The sequence below is a fragment of the Capra hircus genome, chromosome 29 (genome assembly GCF_001704415.2).
Source record: "Capra hircus breed San Clemente chromosome 29, ASM170441v1, whole genome shotgun sequence".
Taxonomy (NCBI): domain Eukaryota; kingdom Metazoa; phylum Chordata; class Mammalia; order Artiodactyla; family Bovidae; genus Capra; species Capra hircus.
In genome coordinates this window covers 5744087-5764792 of record NC_030836.1, presented here as the reverse complement: position 1 = coordinate 5764792, position 20706 = coordinate 5744087, and the positions used below count along the sequence as shown (strand labels likewise).

The 20706-nt window shown below is 37.9% G+C and overlaps 1 protein-coding gene across 2 annotated transcripts in view; it reads right to left on the bottom strand.

The window, feature by feature from the left end:
- The window catches only part of NOX4 (NADPH oxidase 4), a 182335-nt gene continuing 165890 nt past the window's right edge, over positions 4262-20706 (bottom strand). For both annotated transcript variants that reach the window (XM_005699426.3, XM_018043547.1), the window contains one exon: positions 4262-5968. In XM_005699426.3, coding sequence (XP_005699483.2) covers positions 5848-5968 — 121 coding nt within the window. In that variant the 3' untranslated portion in view covers positions 4262-5847. The remainder of the gene's footprint in view (positions 5969-20706) is intronic.

Here is a 20706-nt window from a genome sequence, read left to right as displayed (position 1 = left end):
AAAGACCACTGGCAGTGCCAGAGATCTGGGTTTGATCCCTGGGTTGGGGAGATCCCTTGGAGAAGGGCATGGCACCCACCTCAGTGTTCCTGCCTGGAGAATCCCCATGGACAGAGGAGCCTGGCGGGCTACAGTCCATGGGATCGCAAAGAGTAGGACATGACTGAGAGAACTGTGCTTACATATATATATAAATATATACTGTGCTGTATATATACAGGGCAAGCTTGCCTCCCTTATTATGCCTTGGGGATATTTCTCACCACTAAAATGAATTTTATAGTTATCTTAATATGATAACTATCTTTAGATGAATGTGCTGATGTAGGTGAACAGATACACTATTGATACAGCAGAATGTCTTTCTCAGCATCTGCCTTTTTAGGAAGATTTCACTCTCTGGCTAGAAGGATAAGTGCTGAGAAATATGACCTTGCAGTGACAGAATGTCAATGTGCAGCGTCGGCAGCTGAAGCAGTGCGTGGCAGCCTCCCTTTATTGCCACATATACTGAAGTATTTATGTGGTGCTGGTCCTCATCGAAATATCAGCGTTGTCTCCAGGTCAACCGGCAGCTCATCAAAGCTCTAATTCTTATAGAAGCCAAATAGAATTCTGATCAAAAGCAAAGCTTTTGCAAAAATTCAAGTAACAATGAAAATGAGAGGATTCCTAAAGATGAACCAAAGACAACATTCTTTACATTTTTCCAAACCAGACTAATAGCTAGTTTTGCCACGCATTTGAGCATATATGCTATGGGAAAAAATATAAAAAAAGCATTAACATGTCCTGATCTGTTAAACAGTTTTTCTTTCTTTGATTCCCTTTTTTTCCCTTCCAGGTTTGCTCCTATGAGGCATTTCCTGCCCTTACCAATTCTTAAATTACAGTATTAAGACTCTGCATTTAGACTACTGGGTATTTGCACCAGTGTAAAATACAATAAAAATCTATTTTTAGATTCTATAAACAAGAACATCAAACTTTGGTATAGGAGAAAATAAAAATTCTGTGTATTAGCTTCAGAAACATTATTGGTGTCTGTTCTAAAACAATGCTGCTTAACTCTGCTAATTTTAAATGATTCACATGACCTTTTCTCTCTTTTCCCTTATTGGACATTTCTTTGCCAAGTATTGGAAGTCTGCTTTTTTCCTTTGGAAAACCTCATCTAGCTAGCTTTTGCAACTCTGTCCTTTGAGAATACTACAGAATGAAATAAAGAAGTTGGGGTAATGGAGGGAAGATTTGACAGAAGGAAAAAGAGTTCTCATTGTTCTGTGGTAGTAGAACTAACTGTCCATCTATTATGCTTGATTTCATTTATTTCCTGTCCCAGGAGTTTACAGAAAGCTGACTCTCTTCTCCTGAACAAGAAATGTGTTATGGTCATGTGAACAGAGAACCAAAGTCATTTGTTTTAATATCAACATTTCCCTGTGTGGTTAGAAGGCTGTTGAAGTTATGACTTTGGTCTATGACTCTAAATTTAAAATTGCAATATTAGCATTTCCTAGAAACTCTACTGCTACGTATTTTTCCATTATAAACTCCTGGAAAACAAAATCCCTTTACCACCACTGACACATTTTAAAACTGTTATCTGGAAATAGGTTCTAATCAGCAAAACATATAAGACTAAGTAAGAAATTAGAAAAGACATAGGGGGAAAGACTGATTTTCTGTACCTGAATGTGGAATTAACACTCATACATTATTTTCCACCTAGCGCTAAATAGAGTTTACGGGGAGGTTCAAGCCAACAGATGTGACTCATTAGATGTATTTGTCACACGAAGGGGGAAAGCCCCTTTCAGTAGCTGCTGCTGCTGCTGCTAAGTCACTTCAGTCGTGTCCAACTCTGTGCAACCCCATAGACGGCAGCCCACCAGGCTCCCACGTCCCTTGGATTCTCCAGGCAAGAACACTGGAGTGGGTTGCCATTTCCTTCTCCAATGCATGAAAGTGAAAAGTCAAAGGGAAGTCACTCAGTCGCGCCCAACTCTTAGCGACCTCATGGACTGCAGCCTACCAGGCTCCTCCGTCCATGGGATTTTCCAGGCAAGAGTACTGGAGTGGTGTGCCACTGCCTTCTCCGTTTACAGTAGCAGTGATGACTAAAGTTTATCTGTGACAAACTCAATGAATGACTCGAAGCAAGTTTTCATCTCCCTTTGGGCCTCAGATTCTTCAACTGCACAATCAGAATAGTTCCAACTTCAGCACGTTGTTGTTGTTCAGTTGCTCAGTTGTGTCTGACTTTTTGTGACCCCATGAACTGCAGCATGCCAGGCTTCCCTGTCCTTCACTCTCTCCCACAGTTTGCTCAAACTCATGTCCACTGAGTCAGTGATGCCATCCAACCACCTCATCACTTTATGTTTCTATAATATGTTAAAGTATCCTGGATAACGCAAGAAAAGGAATCTGCTTATTGGAGAAGCACTTTAAAATGTGTCTCATGGGGTGTTTAGAAAAATCACTGTTCCACTGAGTTTACCATCCTTAAAGAAAAGAAACACAATTTTTTACTTAAAATTTTTCTTATTAATATAATAAATATTCTTTATCATCAGCTTGATCTATTGATGACAATCCTGGCCCATTTGCTTCCAGCAAGCTTCTTTAATGATGACTTATAATTTAAATCCGTTACCTGCTGTTAATGCTTCAAACAAACTCTGATTCGGGGGGTTATGAGCAACACGAATACATTGACTCAATCAATTCAGCCTGTGCTTTGTCTACATTGCTTTATTTCTTTAAGCGTTTATACTATCACAATGCCTGAATGGTGTTTTAAAGTCACTAAATTTAAAAACAAAACAAAACAAAACTATCAATCGTCTAAACTTTAAGTTAATTAGAAGAAAACAAATAAAGACAAAATGTAAAAACACCCCAAAAAACAAAAACAGCAAGCTCTAAATATATGTGAGTGGGGTCTGTGTGTATGTGTGTGAATCTGAGTTTAGTATTATATATGTAAAAATCATAGCATTCCCTTACACAAAACAGGAGATCCAAAAAAGATTAAAGACGGAATGGAAAATTCCAATGGATTCTTGGTCTGGGGAAATATAAAGAGAATTTCCTTTCCTTTGTCTACATAGTTCATGTCTTAGAACAATCCTGTAAAAAAATTGATAGTTTCCCCTAAAAAAATCAGAACTGAAAGGTATAGGTTAAAAAAAAAAAAAAAACAAATATAAAAATGATTCTTCTGTTTGTGTGTGTGTTTGCTCAGTAGCTCAGTCATGTCCTACTTTTTGCTACCCTGGGGACTGTAGCCCGCCAGGCTCTTCTTTCACAGCCTTCTCCAGCTGAGAATACTGGACTGGGTTGCTATGATCTCCTCCAGGGGATCTTCCTGACCCAGGGATCAAAGTTGTGTCTTCTGTGTCTCCTGTGTTCCCTGCATTGCAGGTGGATTCTAACCCACTGAACCCCCTGGGAAACCCTTATTTTGTTCAGAGGTTCTCAAAAAGGAGTCCCTGCTTTTGGAGATTGTGGGCCCACCAAAATTAAATGTAATAATTTGTAGGTGTGTCATAATATTCATTTTAATCAAGTTCTCAAAAATATACATTACTAAAAAGACTAATAACTACAGGTCTGGTCCAAATGAGAAATCTTCATCCCAGAGTGAAGAGCAATTTTCCGTAGTCACACCATTAGCCAGGGACATTAACAACCCCAGAACCGAAATGCCTAAGGTTACACTGCTGCACACTCAACTTTGTGCCTTCTTCTGAAAAAATTCTGCCTGCTTTATCTTTTGCAAACCTAAAGGAAGCTTACAGAGATTTCAAGGATACCATTTCAATTTTAACATTTATTGTCATTAAAATTACTTTTTAAAGATCAGTCTGATAAGAATTAGCCCCAGAGAAAGAATTCCTCAAAACAAAACAAAGCTCTCATACACACAGGACAAAGTCCTAGTTTCATTCCTACTTACAGAAGCAAAAATTACCTATGTCTAACACTCAGTGTTTGAACATCCACTGGAATTTAAATAAAATAGGCAAAGAGTTACATCTAGTATTGCAGACCTACTTGGAAAGATCACTTTTCTTCTGCCAGTTTTACTGAAATGAGATTTATTAACATAATCACATAAATAAATTATAATTAGTCAAGAATATTGCATATAAGCCTGTACTAACTCATTTCTTTTTACCAGTTTTCTCCTGTTATGTGTTTTTATGAAAATTATTTTTATTTTAGAAAGTGTTGCCAAGATGTACTGGTTATTAAATATGCCTTCAGAGCTAAATCTGCAGGAACATTGCACATTTCCCATATCTTTTTCTGACTCACTTTCCTTCCAGAGAGAACAAGAAAGAGTTCCAAGGAGAGGAAGAAATAGCTGTAATATGTTTATGGGCATTTAATGCTAGATGGTTTAGCATGCTTGATTGCTATTGGTGAGTCAGAGCAAAAGGATGACAGTAGAATCCATCATGTTATGTTATATCATGCAAAATTTTAACAAAGGCAACACAAGCTATGTTGCTGATTTCAGCAATGTGCTATATTTGATAGCAAGTCTACAAAAGAAAACCACTAAATTATAAAAATGCCTTAATTCTTAAGGTAGTGAAATATATTTTCTGAGCTGAGAATATAATGGGCAGGGAGCATAAGCTGATAGGATCACACAGCACAGTCCCTACAGTGACTTTAAACTCAGTAATTCTTTATCAAGACCCAGAATGCCAGATAGTGAATCACTAATATTCTTGATTCAGAACTTAAATTTTCATAACTAATTAAGTATTTCCTCTTGTATAAAGAATAAAATGCAGGTTTCCTATTCAAGGAAGTGACCACACTTTGTCTCCATTATAAACCAATGTGTGAAAAAAAGAGAAAGAATTTATATCTCAGCGACCACTGGAAGACAAAATACCCACAATACTCTTAGTCTTCAAAATGCAGACTAAGAAACTAAAACCTAAAGATAAACTACACTGGGGAAGAAAGGAAATAATAATGGAAGTCAAAATGCTGAAAAAGGAAAATAAAATTATCTGTCTGTATGTCCCTTTATAATTTACATTAATGACATTTCCTCATTAAAATGCAATAGTAATAGATTAAATAAATTGGGAATGGAAAGAAGTGATTAAATCATCGTGTCTAACACATGCCAAGGGAAGGCAGATTTCCCTAGACAAAGGAACGAAGATGAAAGAAAAATATAAAAAAAATCAATACATATTATATCAGCATCTGCAAAAGGTTCAATGAGCATAAAGCTTACAGATATCAAGTAGAGGTATTAGCATCAGTAGTGAGCAAGCGGCACAAAGTACCCGTATCAACTCAGAATCCTGTGCTGTATTTTCAGACACCTAGTATATTGGCCTGGAGCTTTGCTAAATCAATGCTTCTCTGTTTATACTCATGTAGAAAATGTAATCTGAGTTTCAATGCATTTTTAATTTTGTTCAATCTTGTATTTGTTCAACCAAAAACAATTTAAAAGAGAACCAAGGCTATCAGCCTCACAATGAGCAAGTGCAACTCCTCACTAGGGAGTTCTTGAATCTGCCATAAAAATCAACAGTGTGCACCTAATAGTTTTCTTTTAATCTGAGCAGTGAAAAGTGAATAATCACATCAGATATCCTTCAGGGCCTCTTTGGTTTCCAGATTAAATGTGTAATGTGACCTGTCATCCTGCCACATTCTCTCTGCATTTCCATTTTAAATAATCATAAATAAGAAAACCTTGCTACTGTTTGGCATGACACAGCTGTTTGATTCAGCTGCATTTCAAAGCCTTAGAAATTGCACTCATTCCTTCTTTAGAGTCCTTGTTCATCTCAGAGGTTTTCAACTGAAAGATTCTTTATTGTACTCAAATCTTGTCCCATAGGAATTGTTTCGATTACTCAGCTTATGAAGAATCTTAGAAATCGAATTGGGTCCACAGCAAAAAACCCCAACTGTTTTCCTGGAAAGATAAAGAGAGAAAATGGAAGATCAGATGGAAAATTAGGCAGAACATGACAAGAAGTATGTTTCAGTAGTGTGTTTAAAGTGTTAATAAAGTTAATTTCTTAATGTATACATCTTTGTATACAAATAATTTTCCAACCACTGTATTACCAAATGTAAGAGAGGATATTTTATTTACCTCATGCTTTTTATGCTAGAAATCAAGATAATTCAAAAAATATAACACCTATTTGTTAGTTATCAGAGAGACTGAGCAGTCTGCATGTCACTGATGAGAGCAGAAATCAAGTCGGGAGCAGCAGCTGATAGACGCCAACTGCCTCACGTGACATATGAACAGATTCCCACCCACCCTGGACCATATTAGTTCTTCTCATACTTGACGCTTTACAGGCAATTTTTTTCTCTAAAGATCTCATGGATTTTCACCAGATGTGGTGAATAAGACAAAAGACAAGGAAGCTACTGCCAATTTGGAAGAATAATTTTAAGTGACTCATTTATGTCCACATTAAAACACTAAGAATATTAATCTGGATATGTTTTCTTTTATTTATGTTCCACAATAATTGTAACAAATGCCAAGCAGGTTTTATTATTCACCAACATTTTAGTAGACAAATTATACATATTCCTAACAAATAGAATAAATCCATTCTATGAAATGACTACTATTTCACACTGATTTCCTTCAAAGTTTGTTGATTTGTATTGAATTCTTCCTAGGATATCAAAATGATTAACAATTCTAATCACAGTTTGGATAAATACAGTATGTATTCATTATCTGAGAATAATTGTTGCGGAACAGAAAGATAATCCATTTAATGGGTACCTAAATTTATAATAAATACTGAAAATATAAGTTTATTGAAAACTTTTAACCTTGAAAAATGAAACAAAGAATCACAAAATAAATTTCTATTTGCACCCATGATGGAGTAATAGGGACTAGATTTATCCTCTTGCATTTAAAAAATAGGACAAAACAAAGAATATATAAAACGATTATGTCCAGATACTGGCCAACAGGCAGCACAGAACTGTTCATCCCTAAGAAAAATGAAAAATATAAGGTGAGCACAAAAATTGTCTCTACTTGTTGCCTGAAGGTGATTTAAAAGATGAAGCACAAGAGGGGTGGAAGCGGGGAAGCTCAAGAGGGTGAGGATATATACATAATTATTACTGATTCGCATTGATGTACAGCGGATATCACCACAACATTGTAAAGCAATTATCCTCCAATTAAAAAGAAAATTTAAAAATAATGTAACAAATGATTAAAAAAAGAAGCTGAATCTTATAAGAGGGAAACTCATGCAGAGACTGGTGGTCTTACTGAGTTAAAGAGAAAGGAATGGAGTTCATGAAGACTAAAGTAGCTATACGGAAAGTGAGGCGGTATCAAAAGGAAGAAGCTCTGGAGATCTCAGTGAAGTATCTTCAAGTCTTTGGCTGAGTGCTAATCTCCTTGTGAAGCTGAGTAAAGAACTACTAGGAAGAAGCCGGCCAAAAAATACTCAGTTTATACAAGGTTGTCAACAATTCATATTACCACAAGCTAAAATGGAAATACCTACATATATAGTATATTGGCAATGGATAGGAGACTTTAAAAGGTATTACCTTATTTGCAAAGGGTAGCCAGGATTTGCTAAAATTAGCCTTAGACTGGGCTTCCCTGGTGGCTCAGAGGGTAAACCGCCTGCCTGCAATGCAGGAGACCCGGGTTTGATCCCTGGGCCGGGAAGATCCTCTGGAGAAGGAAATGGCAACCCACTGCAGTGTTCTTGCCTGGAGAATCCCATGGACGGAGCAGCCTCGCAGGCTACAGTCCATGGGGTCGCAAAGAGTCGGACATGACTGAGCGACTTCACTTACTCACCTGACTTTCAGCCTTAGACTCCAGGGCGCCCTGGGCTCATACGCTGTGTGCAAGTGCGCTCAGTTGCATCCAACTCTACAACACAGTGGACTGTAGTCCATGATGCTCCTCTGTCCAGTGGATTTACCAGGCAAGAGTACTGGAGTGGGTTGCCATTTCCTCCTCCAGGGGATCTTCCTGACATTACCAACATAGCTTAAAAGCAAGCTCTGGAAAGATCAAACTAAACCCAAGTAACAAACTGTATGCCAGGAACAAGTGCAACAGTATTGAAAAGAATAAATAAATTTTGGAATTAGACATCTAAAAATACAAAACTGTTGTTGTCATTGAGTCACTCAGTTGTGCCCTGTTCTTTGTGGCCCCATTAACTGCAGTATACCAGGCTTCCCTGTCCTTCATTATCTCACAGTTTGTTCAAACTCATGTCCATTGAGTCAGTGATGACATTGAACCATCTCATCCACTGTTGCCTCCTTCTCCGCTTTGCCTCAATCTTTCCTAGCATAAGGGTCTTTTCCAGTGAGCTGGCTCTTTGTATCATGTGGCCAAAGATTTGGAGCTTCAACTTCAGCAATAGTCCTTCCAATGACTATTCAGGGTTGGTTTCCTTTAGGACTGAATGGTTTGATCTCCTTGCTAGTCAAGGGACTCTCAAGAGTGTTCTCCAGCACCACAGTTTGAGCATAAATTCTTCAGTGCTCAGCTTTTTTTTTTTTTTTTTTTTTGTTCAGATCTCATATCCATACATGACTACTGGAAAAAACATAGCTTTGACTGTAAGGACCTTTGTAGACAAAGTAATGTCTCTGCTTTTTAATATACCGTTTAGGTTTGCTATTGCTTTTCTTCTAAGGAGCAAGTGTCTTTTACCATTAGAGTGATATCATCTGCATATCTGAGGTTGTTGATATTTCTCCCTGCAATCCTGATTCCAGTGTGTGAGTCATTCCACCCAAATCAAAAAATTACCAGGAATGTATATAGCAAGAAATTATGAATTGTAACTAAAAGTATTAGGGGTTGAATCTTGCCCCCTCCCCCAAATTCACAGGTTGAAACTCTAACCCTTACTACCCCAGAGTGTGGCTATATTGGGACATAGGGCCTTTAAAGACATAATTAAGCTAGAATGATGTTATTAGGGTGAACCTTATTGCAATCTGAGTAGGGTCCTTATGAGAGAAGGTATTAAAGATACACTAGAGATGCACATACACAGATAAAAAAAAGACCATGTGAAGAGACAGCAAGAGGGTGGTCTTCTGCAATGCAAGGAGGGTCTCAGAGAAAATCAACCTTTGTTTTTGTTGTTCAGTTGCTTAGTCATGTCTGACTCTTTGGGATTCCATGTACTGCAGCACACCAGGCCTGCCTGTCCCTCACCATCTCCTGGAGCCTGCCGAAACTCACATCCGTTGAGTCAATGATGCCATCCAACCATCTCATCCTCCATTGTCCCCTTCTCCTTCTGCCTTCAATCTTTCCCAGTATCAGGGTCTTTTCCAATGAGTCAGCTCTTCGCATTGGGAGGCCAAAGAACTGAAGCTTTAGCTTCAGCATCAGTCCTTCCAATGAATATTCAGGACTGATTTCCTTTACGATGGACTGGTTTGATCTCCTTGCAGTCCAAGGGACTCTCAAGAGTCTTCTCCAACACCACAGTTCAAAGCATTGATTCTTTGGTGCTCAGCCTTCTTTATGGTCCAGCTCTCACATCCATACATGACTTCTGGAAAAACCATAGCTTTGACTATACGGAGCTTTGTTGGCAAAGCAATGTTCTGCTTTTTAATATGCTATGTTTCTCATAGCTTTTCTTTCAAGGAGCAAACATCTGTTAATTTCTCGTCTGCAGTGATTTTGGAGCTCAAGAAAATAAAGTCTGTCACAGTTCCCTGCTATCACCTTAAATTTCAGTCCCCAGAATGGTGAGAAAGTAAACTTATTTAATCCATCAATCCTGTGGAATTTTATTATGGAAAGCCTAGCAAACTAATAAAGAAGAAAAGATCAGTCAAAAATGATCAGGACAAAAATGACAGAAATGATGGAATTACCAGATACAGTCATTGAAACAGTGATGGGAAACATGCTTCGTATGTTTAAGGTTAAGCATCAGCTTGATGAGAAAGGAAAAAGATTTTTTAAAGGCCTAAATGGAAATGCTAGAGATTAAATGCAAATTTAAAATGATAAATATAGTATGGGTTAACTAATGGGTTAACAGAAGAATATGCACTGAAGAAGAAAAGATAAGCAAACTTGAAGATATAGCAGCAGAATCTATCCAAATGGATGCACAGAAAGAACAAAAATTGGGCAGGAAAGTAAATGGAGCCTCAAGGTCAAAAGGGGCAATACCAGGCAATCTTTCATAAATGTTATCATAGTCTCAAGACAAGTAAGACAGAAAGGAAAGAAAAAAAATGAAGAAATAATTGCCAAAATTGTTGCAAATTTGATGAAACAAACAAATCCAATGATGCAATGAACCCTAAGGAGGATATCCACACACACACATGCACATACATATAACATTATAGGCAACAAAGGAAACTCTGAAAATCATTTACAAAGAGAACAACACAAAAGCAGCTGGCAGGGGTAGGGGTAGAAACACATATACAAATAATAAGTAGAAGGTGAAGGAGATGAAAGATGGACATCTTGTCACAAACTAAGTCAGAGGCAATGAAATGAAATCTTCAAAGTGCTGAAAGACCAAATAAGGTCAACTATTCTATCTCAAGGAAATTCTATACCAAACAAAAATATTGTAATTTTCATAATTAAAGATAGAATACAAACTTTTCTAACAGGAGGTGAGGGAGTTTATCAATGAACCAGCACTTTAAGGTATATAAATGGAATTCATCAGAAATCAGATAGAAATGTAAATCTATAGCAGAAAGTAACACAACATTGTAAATCAACTACACTCCAATAAAAATAAATTTAAAAACTGAATTGTAATAAAAAAAATTGTAGGTATGACATTTTAGAGTAAATATATCATGAAATAAAAAAAATTTGTATGCAGCTAGAAAAAAAAATGTAAATCTACCCAAAGCTATGAAAGACACCATAAATGGTGAATCTGTAAATAAGGATACTGAGTATTTTGTCTAATTTTTAATTTCTTTAAATTATAATTGATATTTACAACAAAATTAGTAATAAATCATGGCGATTATAGTATATGTAGAAGAAAGATGAATAAGAACAAAAGCCAAAGAGATGTAGAGGTATGGAAGCACATGAGGTGGGATAATATTGTTTGAAATACACTGTGATAACGCCAGCAAATTTGGAAAACTCAGCAGTGGCCATAGGACTGGAAAAGGTCAGTTTTCATTCCAATTCCAAAGAAAGGCAATGCCAAAGAATGCTCAAACTACCGCACAATTGCACTCATCTCACATGCTAGTAAAGTAATGCTCAAAATTCTCCAAGCCAGGCTTCAGCAATACGTGAACCGTGAACTTTCTGATGTTCAAGCTGGTTTTAGAAAAGGCAGAGGAACCAGAGACCAAATTGCCGACATCCGCTGGATCATGGAAAAAGCAAGAGACTTCCAAAAAAACATCTATTTCTGCTTTATTGACTATGCCAAAGTCTTTGACTGTGTGGATCACAACGAAATGTGGAAAATTCTTCAAGAGATGGGAATACCACACCACCTGACTTGCCTCTTGAGAAATCTGTATGCAGGTCAGGAAGCAACAGTTAGAACTGGACATGGAACAACAGACTGGTTCCAAATAGGAAACGGAGTACGTTAAGGCTGTATATTGTCTCCCTGCTTATTTAAATTATATGCAGAGTATATCATGAGAAATGCTGGACTGGAAGAAACACAAGCTGGAATCAAGATTGCCTGAAGAAATACCAATCACCTCAGACATGCAGATGACACCACCCTTATGGCAGAAAGTGAAGAGGAACTAAAAAGCCTCTTGAAAGTGAAAGAGGCAAGCGAAAAAGTTGGCTTAAAGCTCAACATTCAGAAAACAAAGATCATGGCATCTGGTCCCATCACTTCATGGGAAATAGATGGGGAAACAGTGGAAACAGTGTCAGACTTTATTTTTCTGGGCTCCAAAATCACTGCAGATGGTGACTGCAGCCATGAAATTAAAAGACACTTACTCCTTGGAAGAAAAGTGATGACCAACCTAGATAGTATATTCAAAAGCAGAGACATTACTTTGCCGACTAAGATCTGTCTAGTCAAGGCTATGGTTTTTCCTGTGGTCATGTATGGGTGAGAGTTGGACTGTGAAGAAGGCTGAGCGCCGAAGAATTGATGCTTTTGAACTGTGGTGTTGGAAAAGACTCTTGAGAGTCCCTTGGACTGCAAGGAAATCCAACCAGTCCATTCTGAAGGATATCAGCCATGGGATTTCTTGGGAAGGAGTGATGCTAAAGCTGAAACTCCAATACTTTGGCCACCTCATGAGAAGAGTTGACTCATTGGAAAAGACTCTGATGCTGGGAGGGATTGGGGGCAGGAGGAGAAGGGGATGACAGAGGATGGGATGGCTGGATGGCATCACAGACTCGATGGACATGAGTCTGAGTGAACTCTGGGAGTTGGTGATGGACAGGGAGGCCTAGCGTGCTGCGATTCATGAGGTCACAAAGAGTCGGGCACAACTGAGTGACTGAACTGAACTGAGGCTAATGCTATACAATATAAAGCTACAGCAATGCTTCTCCAATCTCAACTTCATTAGCATCACCTAAGATATTTCACAGACCACAGATAGCAAGCCCCTATTCCTAGATGCTCTGATTCAGCAGATCTTGGATACAGCTCTAAGAATTTGTTTTTCCAACAAGTTTCCAAGTTATGTTAGTTCAAGGATAGCAACTTGGGAAAAAATTCCTTAAGAAAGTAACTAAAGTCAAACAGAGAAGTAAGGCTAGTGTGCCACTACAGGAGAAAAAAATGGAATCATAAAAAAGCACTAAATTGAAAAGAAAGTAAAGAAAGGAGGAAAGAACAAACGAGATAAATAGAAAGCAAAGGTAAACTGTTGGAAAGTAAAAGTTGCTCAATCACGTCCCACTCTTCGCGACCCCGTGGGCTGTACAGTCCATGGAACTCTCCAGGCCAGAATACTGGAGTGGGTAGCCGTTCCCTTCTCCAGGGGATCTTCTCAACCCAGGAACTGAAGCCAGGTCTCCTGCACTGCAGGCGGATTCTTTACCAGCTGAGCTACCTTGGAAGTGCTGACTGTAACTTAATTCATGGAAGCCAGAATACTCAAAGAGGAAAAGAGAGTCTCTTCAATACACAGTGTTGGGAAGACTGGATATTCACATGTAAAAGAATTTCACTCTATTTCATACTACCCCAAAAATTAACTCTCAAGAAATCAAAGACTTGACTCCAGGACCTTCAGTTCAGTCACTCAGTCATGTCCGACTCTGTGACCCCATAGACTGCAGCACGTCAGGCCTCCCTGTCCATCAGCAACTCCCGGAGCCTACTCAAACACATGTCCATCAGGTCAGTGATGCCATCCAAGCATCTCATCCTCTATTGTCCCCTTCTCCTCTTGCCTTTAATCTTTCCCAGCATCAGGGTCTTTTCCAATGAGTCAGCTCTTTGGAGCTGACCAGGTGGCCAAAGTATTGGAGTTTCAGCTTTAGCATCAGTCCTTCCAATGAATATTCAGGACTGATTTCCTTTACGATTGACAGGTTGGATCTCCTTGTGGTCCAAGTTATTCTCAAGAGTCTTCTCCAACACCACAGTTCAAAAGTATCAATTCTTCGGTACTCAGCTTTCTTTATAGTACAACTCTCACATCCATACATGACTACTGGAAAAACCATAGCTTTGATTAGATGGACCTTTGTTGGTAAAGTGATGTCTCTGCTTTTTAATATCCTGTTTAGGTTGGTCATAGCTTTTCTTTCAAGGAGCAAGTGTCTTTTAATTTCACGGCTGCAGTGATTCTAGAGCCCCCCAAAATAAAGTCTGTCACTGTTTTCACTGCTTCCCCATCTATTTGCCATGAAGTGATGGGACCGGATGCCATGATCTTAGTTTTCTGAAAGTTGAGTTTTAGGCCAACTTTTTCACTCTCCTCTTTCACTTTCATCAAGACCTTAAACCATTAAATGTTTGAAGGAACACAGCGGAAAAACTCATTGACAGGGGTATTGGCAATAATTTCTCACACCAAATAATTTCTGGTGAAACTGACAAGAAAAATACAAGCAACAAAACCAAAAATAAACAAGCGGGATTATATCAAATTTAAAAGCTTCTGCACAGTAAAACAAATGACCAACAAAATGGAAAGGCAAGGTAGGGAATGGGAGAACATATTTCCAAACTACACGTCTATATATATAAAATATAGAAGAAATTAATATAAATATAAATATATAAAATATAGAAGAAATTAATATAATTTACTAGCAAAAAATAAATAATCATAATCATAATCCAATAAGAAGAAATACTTTCAGCTTTTCACCACTGAGTAAGATATTAGCTGCAGGCTTATCATATAGGGTTAGTATGCTGAATTATGTTCCCTCTTTATCCAATTTTTGAAGAGATTTTATCTTTTGAAGAGTATGTTGAATGATACTGAATTCACTGAATGATGCTGAATTTTGTCAAAAGGTTTTTCTGCATCTATTGAGATGATGATATGATTTTTATTCTGTAATTTTCTAATGTAGTTTCACATTGGTTTATGATATACCAACCATACAAGACATAAAGTTATTGAACCATCCTTGTATCCCTCAGATAAATCCCTCTTGGTGATGGGGTATACTCCTTTTAATGTATTGCTGAATTTGGTTTGTGGTGTTTGGAAAACTGTTCACTTACATATAAAAAGAATGAAATTAGAGCCACTTCTCAAACCATACATAAAAATCAACTCAGATGAAAGACCTAAATATAAGACTGGAAACCATAAAACTCCTTGAAAAAATAGGCAGTACATTCTTTGATATAAATCACAGTAACATGTTTTTGGATCTGTATCCTAAGGCAAAGGAAACAAATTAAAAATAAATGGGGCCATATACTAACCAACACAAGAAAAGATGCTCAACATCACTCATTATCAGAGAAATGCAAATCAAAACCACAATGAGGTACCATCTCATGTTGGTCAGAAGGGCTGCTATCAAAAAGCCTACAAACAATAAATGCTGGAGAGGGTGTAGAGAAAAGGGAACCCTCTTACACTGTTGGTGGGAATGCAAACTAGTTCAGCCAGTATGGAGAACAGTGTGGAGATTCCTTACAAACTGGAAATAGAACTTCCATATGACCCAGCAATCCCACTTCTGGGCATACACACCAAGGAAACCAAAACTGAAAGAGACATGTGTACCCCAATGTTCATTGCAGCACTGTTTACAATAGCCAGGACATGAAAGCAACCTAGATGTCCACTGGCAGATGAATGGAGAAGAAAGCTGTGGTACATATACACAATGGAATATTACTCAGTTATTAAAAAGAATGCAATTGAATCAGTTCTAATGAGGTGGATGAAACTGGAGCCTATTACACAGAGTGAAGTAAGTCAGAAAGAAAAACACCAAATACAATATATTAACGCATATATGTGCAATTTAGAAAGATGGTAATGACGATGTGAGATAGCAAAAGAGACACAGAGATAAAGAACAGACTCTTGGACTCTGTGGGAGAAGGCGAGGGTGGGATGAGAGAATAGCACTGAAACACGTATGTTACCATATATGAAACAGATCACCAGGCCAGGTTCCATGCAGGAGACAGCAGGGCTGGTGCACTGGGAGGACCCTGAGGGATGCGATGGGGTGGGAGGTGGATGGAGGGTTCAGGACACAGGGACACTTGTACACCCATGGCTGATTCATGTCAATGTATGGCAAAAACCACTACAATATTGTAAAGCAATTAGCCTACAATCAAAATAAATTAATTAACTAAAAAAATAAATGGGGCCATATAAAGCTAAAACTTCTGCACAGCAAAGGATACTGTTGACAAAATGAAAAGACAGCCTACTGAATGGGAGAAAATAACTGTAAATGATGTGACTGATAAAAGGTCAGTATTTAAAATATACTAACAGCTCATAAAATGTCAAAAAACAAATAACGCCATTAAAAATAGGTAGAAGAACTGAACAGACATTTTTACAAAAGGCAAATGTTGGCCTGGATGTGGAGAAAAGGAAATCCTTGTACACTTCTGAGAATGTAAATTGATATAACCCATGTGGAAAATCATTTGGAGGTTTCTCAAAAAAATTAAAAATAAAACTGTCATATGATACAACAATCCCTCTACTGGGCATATACTCATAGAAAATGAAATCACCTGTATTGAAGTGTTATCTGCATCCCTATGTTTATGGCAGTATCTAGAATAGTCAAGACACAGAAACAACCTTAGTATCCACAGATGGATGAATAGACAAAGAAAACTGTGATGTGATGTGATACACACACACTGAAATAAAATTCAGCTATAAAAAATAAGAAAATCTTACTATTTGCAACAGTATGAATGAAACTTGAGGGCATCATGATGAGTAAAATAAATCAGACAAAGAAAGACAAATACTGTATGATCTCACTCATGCTGAATCTAAAAACCCAAACTGATAGAAAGCAGGTTGGAGGTTGCCAGAGGCAGGTGGGGGAGTTTGGGGGTGACTGAAGATGGACAAAGGGTTACAAACTTATTGCCACAAGAGGAGTAAGTTCTAGATGTACTGGACAGCATGGTGACTATAGTTACTAATACTATATTGTATGTTTGAAAGTTAGGAAGATAGTAGATCTTAAAAGTTCTCGCCAGACAAACACAAGCTTTGTAATTATGTGAGGTGATATGTTAACCAACTTTATTTTGGTAGTCATTTTGCAACAGATAGATGTCCAGTTGTTACACTGTATACAACTGTATGTCACTTATTTCTCAATAAAGTTGGACAAATGAACAATATTTTAATCCAGAGCCAGAACTACCGAGCCCACGTGTTGAAACAACCAAAGCCTGAGCGTGCCAGAGCCCATGCTTGCAACTAGAGAAGCCACCGCAAAGAGAAACCCACACACCACTACTGGAGACAAGCCCACACAGCAGAAGACCCTGTACAGCCAAGAATAAACAAATAAATACGCATTTCAGAAAACACAAATAACCAGTGGGACAGAATGCAATCACATGAAAACTTCAAAAACACTTTGATGTATGTAAAGATAAAAATAAAACATATTAAAATTTGTGGTATGTAGCTAAAGTGATGTTTAGAGGGAAATTTATAGTACTAAACATTTTTATTATAAAAAGACAAAGATCTAAAATCAGTGAGCTATGGTTCCATTTAAAGTGACTAGTAAAAGAAGAGCTAATTAAACCCAAAGGAGCAGAAGGAAGAAAATAATTTAAAAAGTATGAAAATTCTTACACTTGATAAAATGTAGGTTACTATTAAAACCAACGCTAGACACAATGAATTACTTAAAATGAATAAAACTGTACTACTGAAAAAATATAATCATCGAAGAAACAATAATAATGTAGTTGTCATTAAGATGAAAGGGAATGAGACATTTTGTCTCATTTTTGAGACAGTCTCTGTTTGTATATAATTTGTATACAGTCTCTGTCAACACTGCATTATGACGAGAAGATAACATTTGCTTTCTTGGATTTCATAGGCAAATGTAGAGTTAGATTTTCAAATTTTGCAGATTTCCTAAAGGCTTATCTTAAATACTTCACAACAGAAACATTATTTTTAAAGCACCATATATGATCTTTTAAAAAAATTTGTCATCCAATTGTTAAGTAGTTTAAATCTAGGAGATCTTTGTGTTATTTGAAGGGTTTTCCCATGTCACTTTCACTAACAGTGACATCCTACACCTTTTCAAGATCTACAATTTATCTTTGTAATTCATTTGCACAAATTTTCACTAGGTTACTGCAATCCAACAACCATCTAGAGATTTACCTACAAAAACTTTGTAGAGATGGGTAGAGACAAACTTAGGTGTCAGCAGACAACGTTGTTTGGGGACAGATGTTGGCAACTAGTTCCATAAATGTTCAACATATTTGTGAACATTTTCCTATCATACCAACACTTGTTTTTCCATGCATTATTAAAGCATATGATCTCATATAATAAAAGTTTATTTACTCCTAGAGATTATTTACTCTTTGTATTACAGATTTAGAAAGTTTGAGTGACATGACACAGGGACACAGGACCAAATGTCAGAGACCAAACCTAGGTACACTTAATTTGTTTTGTTTTCAAAATACCATCAAGTAGTAAAATATAGATACGTCTCAGACATTTCATCCAACCACAGAAGAGTTTTCTCTAACCAAAGGTCACATGAAGTTAATTATTTATCTTCCCCTTTGCATGATGTGTACATGCAACTAAGTTAAGATATGACATACATTTTTATTATAAACAATACGAAACTGAATCTCAGGTGTAATAAATTATTTTTTAAAAGACATACAAGGAAGAGACCACTCTCAAACATTTGTGCAAATTTCTATGCCTCTCTTCTCTATTTTTACTTCTTTATATAGTCTCAGGAATTTATGTCAGTGAAGTGAACCAAAATTTTACACCTAAAATGGAGATTTCTATTTAAATAGTGCCTTTTTCCAGTTAATGAGCCCTTATCATGTTGATCCATTCTTGTCCTAGTAATGCTACCCAAAAATCTTTCAAAAAACAATGATTTCAGGTGCCTGCCCCAAGCAAAAACACAAAGTGAAAGTGTTACATACATACTGTTGCATCAACATTGTGTGGTACACACTTGCTCTTCTTAAATCAGCTTTGTTTTTTTTAAGAAAGTGAACAAACAAAAGAACAAACGTACAAAATCCCTCAGAATATGAGCAGTGTAACAAAGCAGAACTCTGGAGAACTAACCAAAGAAATGAAAAATCTCGGTGCAATTTCTTGCAAATGACAATCTACTGTTTCGGGGTTTGGGTTTAGAATTGAGCTGAAGAAGCAAAACAAAGAAAAAAACTATCCAGGTTTTCAGAACCAGAGATCAAATTGCCAAGATCCCCTGGATCATGGAAAAAGCAACAGAGTTCCAGAAAAACATCTATTTCTGCTTTATTGACTATGCCAAAGCCTTTGACTGTGTGGATCACAAGAAACTGTGGAAAATTCTGAAAGAGAAGGGAATACCAGACCACCTGACCTGCCTCTTGAGAAACCTGTATGCAGGTCAGGAAGCAACAGTCAGAACTGGACATGGAACAACAGACTGGTTCCAAATAGGAAAAGGAGTACGTCAAGGCTGTATATTGTCACCCTGCTTATTTAACTTCTATGCAGAGTACATCATGAGAAACGCTGGACTGGAAGAAGCACAAGCTGGAATCAAGATTGCCAGGAGAAACGTCAATCACCTCAGATATGCAGATGACACCACCCTTATGGCAGAAAGTGAAGAGGAGCTAAAAAGCCTCTTGATGAAAGTAAGAGGAGAGTGAAGAAGTTGGCTTAAAGCTCAACATTCAGAAAACGAAGATCATGGCATCTGGTCCCATCACTTCATGGGAAATAGATGGGGAAACAGTGGAAACAGTGTCAGACTTTATTTTGGGGGGTTCCAAAATCAGTGCAGATGGTGACTGCAGCCATGAAATTAAAAGACACTTACTCCTTGGAAGGAAAATTATGACCAACCTAGATAGCATATTCAAAAGCAGAGACATTACTTTGCCAACAAAGGTCTGTCTAGTCAAGGCTATGGTTTTTCCAGTGGTCATGTATGGATGTGAGAGTTGGACTGTGAAGAAAGCTGAGCGCCGAAGAATTGATGCTTTTGAACTGTGGTGCTGGAGAAGATTCTTGAGAGTCCCTTGGACTGCAAGGAGATCCAACCAGTCCATTCTAAAGGAGGTCAGTACTGGGTGTTCTTTGGAAGGAATGATGCTAAAGCTGAAACTCCAATACTTTGGCCACCTCATGAGAAGAGTTAACTCATTTGAAAAGACTCTGATGCTGGGAGGGACTGGGGGCAGGAGGAGAAGGGGATGACAGAGGATGAGATGGCTGGATGGCATCACCTACTCGATGGACAAGAGTTAGGGTGAACTCCGGGAGTTGGTGATGGATAGGGAGGCCTGGCGTGCTGCAGTTCATGGGGTTGCAAAGAGTCGGACATGACTGAGCAAATGAACTGAGCTGAACTGATGAAAATAAAAGAATGCTTGTCTGAAGGAGTACATTAAGGCTGTATATTGTCACCTTTCTTATTTAACTTATATGCAGAGTGCTGCTGGTGCTAAGCTGCTCCAGTCGTGTCCGACTTTGTGTGACCCCATAGACGGCATCCCACCAGGTTCCCCTGTGCCTGGGATTCTTCAGGCAAGAGTACTGGAGTGGGTTGCCATTTCCTTTTTACAATGCGTGAAAGTGAAAAGTGAAAGTGAAAGTGAAACCGCTCAGCTGCGTCCGATTCTTCATGACCCCATGGACTACAGCCTACCAAGCTCCTCCGTCCATGGGATTTTCTAGGCAAGAGTACTGGAGTGCAAAGTACATCTTTTGAAATGCTGTGCTGGATGAAGCACAAGCTGGAATCAAGAGTGCCGGGAGAAATATCAATAACCTCAGATATGCAGATGACACCACCCTTATGGCAGAAAGCAAAGAGGAACTAAAGAGCATCTGGATGAAAGTGAAAGAGGAGAGTGAAAGACCTGGCTTAAAACTCAAAATTCTGAAAAACAAAGATCATGGCATCTAGTCCCATCCCTTCATGGCAAATAGATGGGGAAACAATGGAAACAGTGACAGACTTTA